This window comes from Indicator indicator, chromosome 1 (genome assembly GCF_027791375.1).
Source record: "Indicator indicator isolate 239-I01 chromosome 1, UM_Iind_1.1, whole genome shotgun sequence".
Taxonomy (NCBI): Eukaryota; Metazoa; Chordata; class Aves; order Piciformes; family Indicatoridae; genus Indicator; species Indicator indicator.
The window spans coordinates 109,882,643-109,898,949 of NC_072010.1; the positions used below are offsets into that span (position 1 = coordinate 109,882,643).

Sequence of the window (16,307 nt, forward strand, 5' to 3'; positions counted from 1 at the left end):
TTCAGTATCATGAAATACATGAAGATAAATTTATTTCTTGCTTCTCCCACATACACTGCCTTTACTACATCAATTTTTGACTGTCATTTTACTTCCAAGTCAAACAACAGCAAAGATCTACCTGAAATTCTTCACAGTTTGCCTTTAGTAATTCTACCTTGAACTTAATGTCATCATCAAATGGATCATCTCACAATTTATCCTTTTTCCAAAGCACAAATATTTTGAATGTCACAAGCACAAGAACTGATCCCTTGAGATTTTACTGGTGATCTTTCTTCACCTTGAAGATGGACCATTAATTCCTGTCTTTTTTTATCTTTTGTCTTATTTAGCCACATAAGAGTTTTCTATTCCATGGTAGATTAATTTCTTTGATAGCTTCTGGTAATGGACCTTGTTAAATTTCTTTTGAAAAATCGAAGTAGACACAATTACCTATCTACTCCTTAAAAAAAAAAAAAAAAAAAAGGCTCTTGCTTGGTATCATATTCACTGACAAGCCCAGGTATTCAGCACTTCAGAAAGCACCATCACCACCCCAAACAGGCTTACTGAAGTACGCATCCAGGACCTTCCCTAGGACGTTTCAGAAATATCCAGCGATTCCCATCACTGAATCTTTGCAGTTTACAACTGCATCAAATCTGTTGGCAACATTTAATCCTTCTCTGAGGCCAGAATGCATTTAGCATGAGATCTTAACACTGCTTTCCATTAGGCGATAAGAAACTGTGGCAAAATGCTTCATATGTGAAACAATTTAATGATTCAGCCCTGGTCAGGCCACACCTTGAGTACTGTGTCCAGTTCTGGGCCCCTCAATTCAAGAGAGATGTTGAGGTACTGGAACGTGTCCAGAGAAGGGTGATGAAGCTGGTGAGGGGCCTGGAACACAAACGCTATGAGGAGAGGCTGAGGGAGCTGAGATTGTTTAGCCTGGAGAAGAAGAGGCTCAGGGGTGACCTCATTGTGGTCTACAGCTACCTGAAGGCAGGTTGTAGCCAGGTGGGGGTTGGTCTCTTCTCCCAGGCAACCAGCAACAGAATGAGGGGACACAGTCTCAAGTTGTGCCAGGGAAGGTATAGGCTGGATATTAGGAGGAAGGTCTTCACAGAGAGAGTGATTTGCCACTGGAATGGGCTGCCCAGGGAAGTGGTGGAGTCGCCATCCCTGGAGATGTTCAAGAAAAGACTGGATGGGGCACTTAGTGCCATGGTCTGGTTGACTGGATAGGGCTGGGTGATGGGTTGGGCTGGGTGATGGGTTGGACTGGATGATCTTGGAGGTCTCTTCCAACCTGGTTGATTTTATGATTCTAAGACACACACTTCCTTTCTCTCCATCTCATCCTTCCTTCCTAAAAAGAAGTGACCTGTTGTGACCTGTTCCACAAGTCCTTTATGGAGAACTTACTGCAATCACCAAACAAGTAAAACATATGTACATTCTAAAAATGCAGAGCAATACAGAAGTTCAGACTTTTTTATTCTTTTGGGCTTATTAGACAAAAATAAGATGGTTTGTATTTATTTACTCAAAGTCATACATAAAGGTACATTCTGGGCACCACCAGAATGCCAATTTTGGTTTATCTCTTTAAGGTTTACATACTTGCAGCTAGGATTTGGCTAAACTGACAGTTGAACTGATATCTGGCTCAAGTGAGGAGGTGGAAGCCTCCAGAAACAGATATGTGATTGCCTGAGGAAGTTTTTGTGCTTCTAATGGGTGATCTCAATTAGGATTTCTCTGCCTACTCTCCACCACTTCCTCCAGCTGATGATATTCAGTCCCTTGAAAGACACCAAAAGCCACTTTAAGAAAATACTTGGAAAGACAATTATAAATCATGAGGCAATACAGCTGCTTAGAATTACAATAAAATTATAAACTCATTATCGTTCATACAGAAGCTAACCATAGTATATTCAGGGCAACAGAGTTCACATATAAATAGAAACCATTTCTTTTCAATGAAGCATGTCAGGGCATGCTCTTAATTATACTTCTGCACAGAAGCACATCGAAGTACACACTTCAAGATGTGAACCCCTAAAAGCTTGTGACAATTAGCTCAGCTGTGACTATGCACAAAATGCAGAAATCTGACAGCCAGCACAGCACCAAGGAGTTGACGGTGTGCAGCCAAGCGCAGTTTTGGACCCGAGCAGGGGCCTGGCCAGGGAGCACCTGCCAAGGTTTTGCTGCGGTGGAAAGAAGCCAGTGTGTTAGCACACCTTATTGTCCCTGCAGTGCCTGCAGTTTTGCAAAAGAAATGTGCCTAGCCTGTGCAGGCAGGACTTTGTCATCTGCCTGCCAGCTCTGTACCAAAAATACCACTAGAAGGCAGGAATACTGTCTGGAGGAGCAACGAAGAGAGATAAAATACTTCTCCCAGTGAATAGCTGTGCCTTTCATTGCACCTAGAATTTCTCTGCCCCCGGTCTCCCCACAAAGCAATCCAGATTGGCAGTATTTTTGGAGATCCTCTCTTTTCTGTCAGCTATTGCTGTCAGAAAAACTAGACATGATGTAGTTTGTGTAGGTGAAGGTGAAACTAAACGCATTTTTTTATTTTAGGAAAAGACGTGGTGTGAGGCTTGTCTGCATCACTCACGTGGCTGAGTGGAGACTGAGGCAAGCTGAAGACAGATAGCTAAACTAGCAGGGACAGGAAATCTCTGAGACTATTATTCAATGTCATTCTGTTAATTAGGTACTGCATGGAAAAGCCCATGGAAAGTGTTTCCAATGTATCCAGAAAAGAAGCTTTGCCAGTGCAATCAGAAATAGGTGCACTAGAGTAAACTGAGAGGAAAAAAATACCAACAAGTACTGCCATGTAGCAGAAGTAAACAGGGATTTCACATGCTTGTGTGGAAAAAAATCCCATAGTTATAACTGCAAGTATGAAACAAAAGAACTATCAATTGCATATCTCTCTATTTAAAAGATTCATTCCAGGCATAACCTCGGTGTTTTCTTTGGTATAATTGGCTAGGTCTGCATATCAAAACTTGAATATGCCTTTTATTCTGACATCAACAAGTGGTTAACTTCACAAGCTGTTAAAGTAATAAAGCATGACAAGTTAATAAATACTTTCAAAGATATTTGATGTTTTTGTTAAAACCAGAAACAGAAGCCAGCTTTTCGCTACACAAACAGCAAAATATTTTTGTCATAACACCCAATCCATTTGTTTATGAAGAAATGATTGCAAGTAATCAGATTTTGATTGAAAATGTACATAATGATATTCCAATACATCTGGATTCTTCAAACACTGTCTAAATGCAGTGCTTGAAATGAAACAGTCACATGTGAGTATGCAACCAAAGCACTTCACGTAATGCAGTCAATCAATGCCCTGCTAATTCCCCTTTACCCCACCTGATAGTTGTTTGCCTGCCATGCCCACATATCAATCCACAGATACCTGCATAATTTAGCTTCTCTCTCTGGGGTTACAGTGCACATTGAGCAGCTAGGCTGGGGTCTGCTTCACCAACAGTAAGTGAAAAATTATCTATTCAGAAAAGCAAAGCCATACATTTATTCAAGATATTCAAAGAATCATGGTAGTGGGACAAGGGTGCCTCATCCTGCTGCCAGCCAGGAAAAAAACTTCATTTCAGAGCCCAGCTTCTTTTCCTAACACAAGAAGTGAGGAGAGTAGAGCAAACCTGAACTGCTTATTGCCCACACTGCCTCAACACAGGCAGAAATCCTGCCCTCCTGCTGCAGCTGGTGGCAGATCTCCCTCCAATATTAACAAGGCCAGGTTTGTGACCAAGCTGCTTTTCAAGTGCAGTTTCCATAAAACAAAATTAAAATCACGGGCTTCTTGGCACTGCCTAATGAAACCTTGCAGCCATGCCCCATAGCAAGCTTACAGTCACCATTTAGGAGGGCTTGTTCTTAAAAAAGCGTCTGCTTTTTGCATGCTGCACTTGTGAGCATGCCAGTACATACCCCCAACACCATGCTAAGCAAGTACTGCAGAGCTTCACTCCTTTGCCAGCACATCTCCATCATGGCTCATCATCTTTGCCTGAGCAGCAAAGCACATTCATGGCTACATCAAGCAGCACATTCCTCCCTCAGAGAGTGTAATTTAACCCTTTTGTCTTTGTAGTACTAAAACTGTAAGTTTAAAACCCTCAAATGACAGACTTTTTTTTCCCTCAAAGATGACAGTCTGAGAATATCATTCAAAAAGACCTAAAAACCCACCTAGATTCCTATTTCTGTCATAAGGTGGCTAAAAGAGCTTTGAGCCATAATACACACACCCTGAAAAATGTTATTTTCTAAAAGCAGGAAGATAAAAATAAATAAAAGTTTTAAGGCAAAAGCCTTCATTGTGTTCAGAAAGGTAACTAAAACTTACTCGTTTTTCTTTTCACAAGAATTTTCCCCTCTTAAATGAGCTGAAACTGTAAAGTAATCCCGAGTCCCTAGAAGAATGCAGAGAATACCTTGGTACATCAGATTTACTGCACAAGAACATTTTCTCAAAGCTTCTGATTTCAAAAACATTGCAAAGTCCTGCAAAACCCCACATCTTTTAATCAAATTAAGTGAATAACGCTGCTCTTCTTTGGGATCATTTTTAGGGAGCATATTCATGTGGTCACTGAAAGATGGCTGACTCAAGGGGCTTTCATTTCGCCGTTTGAAATTACTGGTTTTGTTGTAGTTGCACCCACTTAAGAAAATACACATCTGTGTAATTGTATAGATCTTATCAATACTACTAAAAAGTATTCTGCTATGATTTGCTGCTGTAACTACCACTGTGCACAAGTCTCAAAGAGAAAAAATTCACAGAGCAGCTAAGTGCTTCATTGATGTGCTCTTTACACATTTCAGAAAGCCTGGGCTGAAGACTGGAACACAAATGAACTGTGAAGATGCTTTGGCCAGAGGGCAGACATATTTCTGTCACTCACTGTTCCTCACATCTGTGGAAAACAATGTCAGGACAGAAGAAACTATCAGCTGACTCAAGATACTAGGAGGGATTATTACAGCAAAATAAAATTTCTAAGACTCAACCCTGCAATCAGCTGCCCACTGACAAACTTTCTTTTAGCATCTTAATTATTACCAGAGTCAGTGGCTTCTATTTGCACAGAAATTATTGAAGAATGGCTGCTTTCAGTGCTCAGCTTCAGAAATTGCACAGTAACTGCTAGCACAAGAAGGACAGCTGATGCACATGCACTGTGCAAGCCTCAGTTACAAGGAAACCAGACCGATACATGGAGGGATTTTAGAACAGAAAATAGGAGCTAAGGGCAAGGCATGAATGGGTATGAGATGCTTAAATTAAATGTCTTTAAAATTTTTGCCTACAGCAGGCAAAGGCTATTTTGCTATCGAAGATACCAGACATTCAACTCCCAACAATTTTTCCATTCAAAATTGCAACTCAGGAAAGGCACCTTAAAAGTCCAAGTTGACATCCTCGCTCCTGCAGGGAACTGCATATAGTCCTGTTCATAAATTTAGGAACTTTATTCTAAATTACTAGACTACTTATTCCTTTTACCAGAAGACTGCTGGAGCTCCTTACTCTTGCAGAAACTTCCTTATGAATTTATTCATGGCCAATTTATATTCATTTGCTCTTGTGATGACATTGTCTTTTATCTTAAATTAGGTTTTAAGTACTCCAGGGCACTGATCAAATCCACATAAGTAGAGTCCTCAGCATAATAGTTCACTGATCATAATTCAGAGCTTTGCTTATGACAATAAATAATAAAAAATAGGTTTTATAGTTCCACTAGTCTGACCTTCTTCAGCCACATCTGATTAATGCAAATGCACCTGCATAGAATCTGAGCAAACATATTTTGATGAAGCTAGGTAAGACTGCAGTTCTGCCCCACGTCTAATAAACTGCTTATCTGGCTCTACAACTATCTTGATGCTACAAGCTGATGTTTTATCTTGACTATGGGAAACTGAAGAAAGCACAACAATAAATGGCTAGAAAAGCATGTGCCTTTCAGCATTGAAATTTTTGATGGAAGTTGCCAACACAACTCACACAGAAGTCTGGAAAACACACAGAAAGCAGCAGGTTCCTTCCTGTGGTCAGGATTCCTATTATTAGAGGCAGGTCCTTTCCCCCATCGAAAGTCTTGAATTTGGGTTCACCTTGAACACTTTTGCTCATATTAAATTAGTCCTTTTTACCTACAGCTGCATCAACAACGGCATACTGCAGGTCTAGAAACACTCTTTCTCTATCTATACAAACAAACAACAGATTTAGAAACTTTACTGAACAACAGAATTTCCCTGATACTTAGCATGGTTTTTACAAATATGCTGTTTTGGCACCTTTCCTGTTTGTTAGCTACTCTGCAGTCCTACTTTTGTTAGGTTGGCACAGTCACTGCCTGAGCATCAGGCATAAATTAACAAAATTTTTTTCAGAACTCTGTATTTTATGGATTTCTTTCATTATTTTTCTCTGTAGAATAACAGGTCTGAGTTGCTTTCTGCACATTTTAGCTGCTGTGGCTGAGTAGAAAAACAATGCCTAACCCTGAACTCCAGCAATTACACACGAAACTAAGCAATCAATTTATCCCAATTCAAATAGCAGTGGTAAAACAACATATTTAAATGTCTCATGGAACAATCTCAAGACAATGTTGTGCCTAGAATGTTAATGAAAACAAATTAATATGACTCTGTTTTCTGAATGTTGACAAAAGTAAAGAGCAATAAAAAACACGAAGGACTGAATTTCCATTTTAAATTGGATCCTTGGTGGATTGCTTCACCAAGGAGACAGGAGAAAATAGCAAGGAACTACTACAAAAATACTAGATATGCAAAAAAAACAGGGAAAAAAATAAGTACTTGTTTAGGGGAAAGATGGATAGCTTGTAAGCAGAATGCCTGTAAATTGGGTGCACACAGACATCTATATAGCAGGAAAAGAGAGGAGGAGTCAAAGACAAAAATCAGGAACCTAAGCAGAAGCTTGATTTTCACCCCCTGATGAAAATGTACTTGGAAGAAGAAGGAGTATTTTCATTCTTGTTAGTGCAGTTTCAAAAGCCTGAACCATTGGACAAAACTCACCTCTGAGAAGATGGCAATACAGGGAAGCAGAGGATAGAAAAATCTACATAAATACCTTTTTCATGAAGAGACTGTAAAAACACAGTAGGAAAAAGGCAGACTTGACACTTGGTCACTCACCCAAACACCTGTAGGGAACCACGATATGAGGGTGACCATTGCACTGCTTCCATCCCTTCTTGCACCAGTTCTGGATCGTAACTGGCTGGTTGGCTTCAACAACATTGGTTATTTGTAATTCAGGGTAGACCTAGTATTGAAAGCACAAACAAACACAAATGTTATTGCAAGTGTGCACTCGGGGTCATTCAATACTGTTATCAGTGTTTGTAAAACTGTTATCACAATACAATACTTATTTTCCTATCTTTCCCCTCTTCTGCTGTGTAACGTATTGACTCCATGTTATTGAGTATGGGCACTTAGCTGGAAAGCTGGTGTGTTTGTTCATCAGTGAAAACACATGGCTGCCAGCTCAGAATATGATGATGGCAACATCTGGCTGTCAAAATTCGGCCTGTTATACTTGCTTATGTTAAGTATCAGCTAAACAGGTGTTTCACAGTTGAGTAAAATACTTTTTCCATGTTAAGAGTATTGCTCCAAAGCTCCAAAACTTCACACCTTGGGCCTAATTACATACAATTACAGCATGCCTTTATGTTTATCTTGATTGCTTTAACAAGCATTATCATTCTTTCCCACTGCAGTCTGCAGAGTACTTACAGTTTGTTGCATCAGCTATTTATTTTTAGGTTTAAATCATCAATATAAATGCATTTCCAACTTTCTTAAATTGCAGAGATCAAAATCCTGTCTACTCCTAATGACACAATACCTTCTACACCCATCGATCAAGCCACATATTTGGCCTTTTATCCCACTTAGTCCCTTTATCCCATTCCCTTTTTAATTTTACTGTCAGTAATGACTTATCTAGCCTCTTTCACCAAGGATGGATCTTAGCCACTGACTAAGTTCAGTTACCTTCTACATGAGTTTCATTTCACTGGAAGCACATTGCCTCACACTACACTGCAGTTCATGCTGTGAAAGAATTTCAGAGCATGTAAAGTGCAGTCCTTATGAATAAAACTCAACAGGAATATGTGCTCCCGGAGCACATCTAGTGGGTGGTTAGTCCACATCACCAAACTAGAGCTAAACAAAGCAATGCCTGCGAAGCACACCCACTGTGGATGCTCAGACCCTGCTGCTTCACTCTGCACTCTCAACTCTCATTGTACCACGGTAGCTGCCAACACAGCCTATGGATCTTGCTTTCGAATTTTCAAATGAACAATCTGCCAGCAGTAACAAACCCAGAAGGTACCAGTTTTCCTTTCCTCAAGCAATCCTTACCAATTTCCAAGCATGTCAGATCTGAGGATTTAGACTGACTGAAAAATACAGTCTACTCATACCTACCAGAAAACCAGAAATGGGAACAAGCCCGAGGGGTCTGGAACACAAATCCTATGAGGAGAGGCTGAGGGAGCTGGGGTTGTTTAGCCTGGAGAAGAGGAGCTCAGGGGTGACCACATTGCTGTCTACAACTACCTGAGGGGAGGTTGTAGGCAAGTGGGGGTTGGTCTCTTCTCCCAGGAAACCAGCAGCAGAACAAGAGGACACAGTCTCAAGTTGTGCCGGGGGAGGTATAGGCTGGATGTTAGGAGGAAGTTCTTCACAGAGAGGGTGATTGCCCATTGGAATGGGCTGCCCAGGGAGGTGGTGGAGTCGCCATCACTGGAGACATTCAAGAGGAGACTGGATGAGGCACTTAGTGCCATGGTCTAGTTGATTGCTTAGGGCCGGGTGATAGGTTGGACTGGATGATCTTGGAGGTCTCTTCCAACCTGGTTGATTCTATGATTCTAAGTAAATTTGAGATGGCTCAAAAACATCCTGCAGAAGAGGAACAAAATCCTAACAAAAGAGAGCAGGGTTGAGTTTGGATTTCTGGGAGTCCAAGTTAGACGCTTGGAAAACCACCTTTAGAAACCTTCACAGCCCTTCCCTGAGGAAAAAGAATTCATCTCAACCACACACCTCCCTCAAGCTCAGAGCATTCAAGTGCTTTCTGGAACTCCCCTGATCGAAGGTTTAAAATGTTACTGTGGCAAAAATTATGCAAGCAGGCTATTTAAACTGAAGCTCAAGCAGAAGTTCCAAACTTTAAAAGACACTAATAAAAAAACAACAGAGCCTTTTCAAACTTGAGATCAAAAATCTTTCAATCAGTGTGGCCTGGTTCACAGTCATGGTTAACAACAGAAAGCAGTCAATGCATGATTAGAAATACTTGAGAAGAATTTACTACTTACTTTCGTTTTGAGAGTGAAAGAGGCTAGTATAATTGTAAAATTATCTATATTAACTTCCTGCACAAAACAAGGCCAGGTACAATAACAACACTAAGAAAATTACTGCAGAATGACAGATGATTTAAATAATGCACTTTATGCCAGAAACTCTGAACATCAATACTAGCTTCTATTACAAAACACTAATTTTTCAATCAGATGCCTCTTGCTTTGCGTAAGCCCTTCATAGAACCCACCTGATATGTTTTCACCAGCATCAGCAGCACTCTTGGCTCACTATATTGCATGATTAAAGCACGCACAGAGGTTTCACGTGCAACCTTCTATATCAGTACAGCACACTAGATACAGTTCAAGAAAACTCAGAAAGTAAAACTGAAAAGTTTCCTACACTCAGAAAAGTGTAGCCCTGCTTTGTTTTTTTTGGTCAGCAGGAGACTTGGGCAGATGGTCATTGTCCATATTACAAATATACCACCAATTTTAGACTGCTCACAGAAAGCGTCTCCCGAACAATTTGCTACTCCACCTGTTCCATTGGTGCTTCAAATACTGAACTCTGAACTGAAGCAGAAAGGTTGCAAATTCAAAGAAAGCTCCCCTTTCCTCTTCAATCTTTTTCTTTTCCCCTGGGTTCCCTCAGTTCCACCAAACAGATCTGCATAAACTCATGCTTTTGACTCTTGTCACAGCACTGCCAAAATGGATTAGGATGTCACCACAGTGGGAAACTTCACACTTGGATTACTGTGTAAATATTGCACCGCAAGGCATCATAGCTACTTCAAGAGCTAACAAGCAAGATACAAGTGAAAGACTGGATTTCCTTTGGACACTGCCTTTAGCAGTGTCACACTGCACCCTTCCAAGTTCATACTTTGCAGATATCACATCTGAATAATTACAGGTCATGGTTACATAATACCAAATGCCGTCACAAACCATGTGCTTGATGTATCACAGTGTCACCAACAAGTTCTCATTGAGGATATTTTAACATTCCTCAGGGTTAAGTGTCACTTGTCACGAACAGAGGAAGTAAATGCCTTAAATAAGGACAACTGAAGCAAAATTCACAACTGGTTGGACTGGAATGTTAAAAAGAGGAAGTAAGAAAAAAATTCAAAGCAATTTATTCATCCATGGGAAAACAGGCATAGTTTCAAAATGATAGAAAATAGGGTTCTGATCTGTGAGAACGGAGGCACTTAGTGGTTTTCCTGAGGTGAATTTCTAAGGAGAAAAAGTAAACTATTATTGTAGAGCCTTATTAAAACAGTAAGATGAGAGGGGGGAAAATATATTAATATATTGGCTTTATTTTTGCTACTTTCCAAACCCACCATTTTAACTTCTGGTTAGTACAGTAGACCAAATGCTAAGCAGTTAATAGTATTTGTCAAAAGTGCAAAAGGACAAAGACATACAAAGAAACCTCCTCTTCTGTTTCTACAACAGCTACTAAACTCCTAATTTCCTTTGACAGCTCACACAAAGCTCTGTCCACCCTTCAGAAGAGAAAACAAGCTTTGAATTTCATTATCAATGGGTTAATGCTTGCAACGCCTATGGGCTGAGGAAAGTTGCCCTCACTAGACTTACATAAGGTATTTGCTCTGAATTGAAGTGGGACCTACTTAGTGGCACAGAAAAAATGAGCCTCATATTTATTTATAGTGTCCCTAATGAGCTACTGCTTTTTCTAGAGAGTTAAAATGAGCAGCTCTAGAAAGTTACAGGAGATCCAAACTTTCAGTGTTATGATAACTTGCTACAGAGTAACTCCTTTAATATATTTTAAAACAAGTAATGAAAAAAAGAGGTCAACATAGCCTAGAAAATTTAACCATCAAAAGTTACAGCTAAATCTTCACTGACTTTTGCTTTCATTACTAAGTGTCCTTAAATACTGACTTCAAAACAAAAATGTAAAAAGCCTCTGACGTCAGGCTACTCAGAATTTAACATAATCTTGTTCACACTTGTGTTTACTACTACCAAGTGTGAATTTAGAACTATAACACAGGTGTGCTTAATAAAAGAAAGGATACTTTGATCTATGTACAAGGATGTTGATGATACAGTGGTGACACTAGTCACAACAAACTAGTTGATAATATGTTACCTAACTGGAGATCAGGAATTATTATGAAACAAATATGGGGAAAACAAGGAAAACATTAAAGCAGAGAAGCAGACAGGTCATTGCTACCATAGAAGGATCATCTCAGAGGCCTTTCAGAATGACCAGGGAAAGCTGCTCTACCCCCAGCCTCTCATGCACAAGTAGCACTGGCCACTCATGTGGAATGGGCAGACCATTTCAGGATGGGTGGGTAGGGCTGTGGGTGATAGCCACTGGCCAATACAACCTCCCTGCACTACACTGTGGGCGAGAGGAAGGCAGTTTCCCACCACCGGAGGAGGTGATGTGCTTACTGGAATACCAAGCCCAGCCAGCTCAGAAGGACTTGGATGATCTGGAAGGAGTTCAAAGAAGCCACAAACAGCAATGACAAGACGCTGTAGTCTGAGCAGCTGTACTCAACTCCAGGAACAGTTAGTTTAGTACAGCCAAGCCTGGCTGCCAGTTTACAGTCACTTTGAGAAATTTAAAATTTGTGAAGATCTTAATTTATCACACAAATAATTAACAAGAGTGAGTTGCTGAGCATTGAGATTGAACAACTGTAACCCGCAAGGTGCTTCCCCAAGTAGCCTATCCATTGTTAAAATGGGAAATGTCTACCTAACAAGGATAGTCCTACTGAGCCACCACAATGATACTTGGAAACATCTTATGATGAATATCAGCTGTCTTTGATAACTACCCCAATCCATTCAGAATCACAGCCTGGTTGAGGTTGGAAAGGATCTCTCTCTGGAGGTCATCCAGCTCCATCCAGGGCCACCCAGAGCTGGTTACCTGGGACAGGGCAAATTAGAAGGGCCAAAGCCCAGACAGAATTTAATTTGACTTCAGCTGTTAAAGAGAACAGGAAATCCTTCAAATAGGCTGGCCAGGGAGGTGGTAGAGTCACCATCCCTGGAGGTGTTCAAAAACATGTGTATATGACACTTCAAAAGAGGGTTTAATGGGTATGGTAGTGTTAGGTCAATGGTTGGACTCAGTGAGGTCTGTAAGAGGCAACTTTCTATTGTCTGAAACAATGTGCAGTGATACCTGGCCTGAATAGACAAGCAATGGCTTTGGATGGCCCTTGGTGGCTTCCAGTGATTTACTTTATGGAGTTACTGGTCAGAACTGTTCCTAGCAGATGGTTTGACAATGGGAAAGAGGCAAGTTGTATAGAAGAAGAATTCTTTCTTTCCTTGCTCTCGAGGTACTGCTACTTTGCCATGGAAAGTCCCAAGAAAGACATCACACTGGAGGGACCTTGTGCAAATCAGCACAGCCTCCCTTTGTGAACCAGGGAGGCCACCCCATGCCCAAAAGGTATAAAAGGACCACAACCTCTTGGGCCCACAGTTTTTGCATCTATTCACAGAAGCCCTTAACTGGATGAATGTCCACCACCAAAGAACTTGGACTAATCCTGTGAAGATGTCACTCGATCCAAGGGCAGTGATATCTTTCATTCATCTCATCTCACATCCTCTCTCTTTTCTCCCTACTTCTCTTTCCTCGTCTAACCAAGTGTCTTTAAGGCACAAGTGACTAAGAGCTTTCAAACAATGCTTCTTGGATCAAATTAACCTAACTCATCAGATGTTTGATGTTGGTTCACCTTAAATATACTCCAAGGGAACTGGAGTATATAGCATGACCTCACTGTTTCCCAGGGATGGCTTGGGAAATCAGGTCGTGACAAGGTCTTAGAGATATTTTCCAACCAAAATGATTCTATAGTTCTATGACACTGGCAGCTTTTGAATATCTCAAGGATGGAGACTCTACAGCCTCTCTGGGTAACACCTCTGCTAGTGCTGAAATACCAGCATTAAAAGCAACTGAAATCCCTGTAAAAGATAGGGGTTTTTCTATCACTCCCTAATATTTGGTCTTATAAATAGGTTTCTCCACTCAGTCATATACACTCAGCAGAGGCACACAAATTTTGTGTTATGGTGCAATTTGGAAGTAATACTTGAGTACAACCACGAGACAGCCATCTCTGATACTAAAAGACATTTAGACTCAAAAGCATAGTATTAAACCTCTTGATGTTATTAATTATGCTCCTCATCTTCTAGAGTAACTCTTGACTGTTCCAAATATTGAGTCTTTTACAATATTTTCAAATAAATTTTTGAAATGTTTACAAGGTTAGTGGAGGATGAGATTAATGGAGCTATTTCAACTTATTTTTGCATTTTCTATTACACAATTAAAATAACAATAGAAATAAGTATATATGAATCTTGAAGTACTGTCATAATGTTTGGAATAAGTGGCACAGATTTATTCTTTATTCTGTCTGAACTTAAGGATCTTTCTCCTATATATTCCAAAATCAGAATCATCCTTGGGAAGAAAACAAGATTCAGTTTCAGAGAATCAGGTGCTCCAAGTTACTAACTGGAGTAAGCTCAAATCGTGCAAATGGACACACACATGCATGCACTTGTATATCCACACATGTACACACACCCCTTGTAAGACATAGGGTGGTGTTACACTAATTGGAACTAAAAAAAAAAAAAAAAAAAAAACAACAAAAAAAGGAAAAATAAACCATATGCTTTAAATTCTTCAGTCTAAGATAATCAGGAATTGGTGTTTATGTTCACCAACAATTTGGAATGGTAGGGAACCTGGGAAAGAGGCAAAAAAGTTTGTTTAAAATTAAGGTGTAAAATGTAATCAGTTGATTTTTTTTTTAATTCAAACAGCTCAGTGTTTTTCCCCAAACTGCATCCCACATGAGTTTGAATTCTGACTGTTCTAAATCAAGAGATATGTGTTAGCTTAACTGCCACCAAATGCTCTATCAGTCTGCAGCAGACATTTTCGTCTCATCATTTCCTTCTGTTTCCTTAATCCTTCAGTTGTTTGCTGTACCTACTCATAATATCATGGCTTAAGTTAGATCACACGTTTGGTTTCTAGATTTTCAGACAGGAGCTTTAGCACGTGTCACAGCAAGACTTTGAAGCCAGCCTGAATTCAAATGTAATGCTCAATTCTATACTTTCACAATGAGAAAAAGCTGTTCAGTCTCCCTGAAAGCACATTGTCCAGTGTCTCTGTAATGTGTGGCTCTAGAACTGGTGTTAATGCACCCCAGATCTGGCAGGTTTTTATGAGCTGCCATTCTGCTTGAAATCTGTCTCAGACAGTCAGTGAAAGCAGCTATATTAAAAACTGAATGCAAAACTGACCATAGAAGCACTACAAAGGAATATGCATACAGATGAAAGAAATGGAGAAAAAATTACTGCTGTAAATAGAACAAAAATCGGAACAGTTTTAGCAGCTGTATCTTTAGCAACTTGAATAATTTCTATGCCTTAATTTACTTCAAGGGGGAGATAACTCAAATTTGGATACAGTTTGACTTGATCCAGACTCTTTCTGCTTGCTATTCCTTTCCCCCCTAAAAGGAAAAAAAAGCAACCAATTTGATCTGGGGACAAGTTTCCTTCCAACTGGATCACATAATTCTGTACTTTGAATATTCTATACTTCCAATATGAATGCAATTTTAACACTCAGAGCTGTTCACAGAAATTATCAGACAATTGGCTTTTAAAAATTGTAAACAAAAATCATGAATGTGACACAAGCTAGCTATTTACCTCTGTGATTTAAATGGACAAAGACATCTTTTTATCACTTCAGTTACATACTGTGCAAACAGCTACTGCAAGCACAGAAGAAAATACACATTTAATAACCAGTGTTTCGAAAGACTGTGGTCTTAAAATTGCCTTTGACAGCAGGCATATCTGAAACTAAAAAAATGCTCCAACTATAAAAAAAAAGCCTTCAGTTCCAGACTAACAAAATACAGTTGGATCAACACTATTTCTATTCCTTTCTAGAGTGCATCTTTAAGTAAGTAAGTAAAATCCTTTTGAGTATTTTCCTGTCTACCGACATGTAAAAAACACAAAGAAACTAAAGATCAGCTGCTTCCTAATATTTTCATAGAATTATACAATGGTTTCCATTGGAAGGGAATTTAAAGATTATCTAGCTCTACCCCCCTGCCATGGGCAAGGACATTTTCCACTGGAACAGCCTGCCCAAAGTCCCATCCAACCTGGCCTTGCGTGCTTACAGGCATGGGGCATCCACAGATTTCTTGCCAACCTGTTCCAGTGTTTCACTGCCCTCACAGTAAAGAATTTCTTCCTAATATCCAATCTAACTGTTACCCCTCATCTCATCACTATACTCCCTGATAAAGAGTCCTGTCTCATCTTTCCTGTAGGCTTTTTTTAAGTACTGGAAAGCCACTCTAAGGTCCACTCAGAGCCTTCTCGTCTCCAGGCCAAACAACTCCAACTTTCCCAGACTGTTCTCATAGTGGAAGTGTTGCAGCCCTCTTACCATCTTTATGGCTCTCCTCTGAACCTGCTCAAGCAGGTCCATGTCTTTCTCACAAAACTAATTTGTTTTGCGTATATAATTTTCTGAAGAGCGGTAACAAGCACACACTGCAGTCATTTTCAAGCATTTGGCATGTCCATGCAGAGGAAGCATGCAATAATTATTTGTGTCCATGCTCAGGTGTTCCTGAAAATTTTTCAATGACATTGGAAGCAGCGATGCTGCCGAGTCCCAGCTGTCCCGGATCACCTGCAGCAGTAGTGACATCATATGAGCAGCAGTGACACAAGTACAGCCAACCCTGAATGAAATTCCCTGTTCTCAGTCTTGCACTCTGCACCTGTAAAACAGAC

At 40.1% G+C, this 16,307-nt stretch overlaps 1 protein-coding gene across 7 annotated transcripts in view; it reads right to left on the bottom strand.

Moving 5' to 3' along the window:
• Window positions 1-16,307, bottom strand: part of APP (amyloid beta precursor protein) — a 226,603-nt gene that overhangs the window by 144,183 nt on the left and 66,113 nt on the right. For all 7 annotated transcript variants that reach the window (XM_054399752.1, XM_054399773.1, XM_054399759.1 and 4 more), the window contains one exon: window positions 7,234-7,363. In XM_054399752.1, the coding sequence (XP_054255727.1) occupies window positions 7,234-7,363 (130 nt within the window). The remainder of the gene's footprint in view (window positions 1-7,233; window positions 7,364-16,307) is intronic.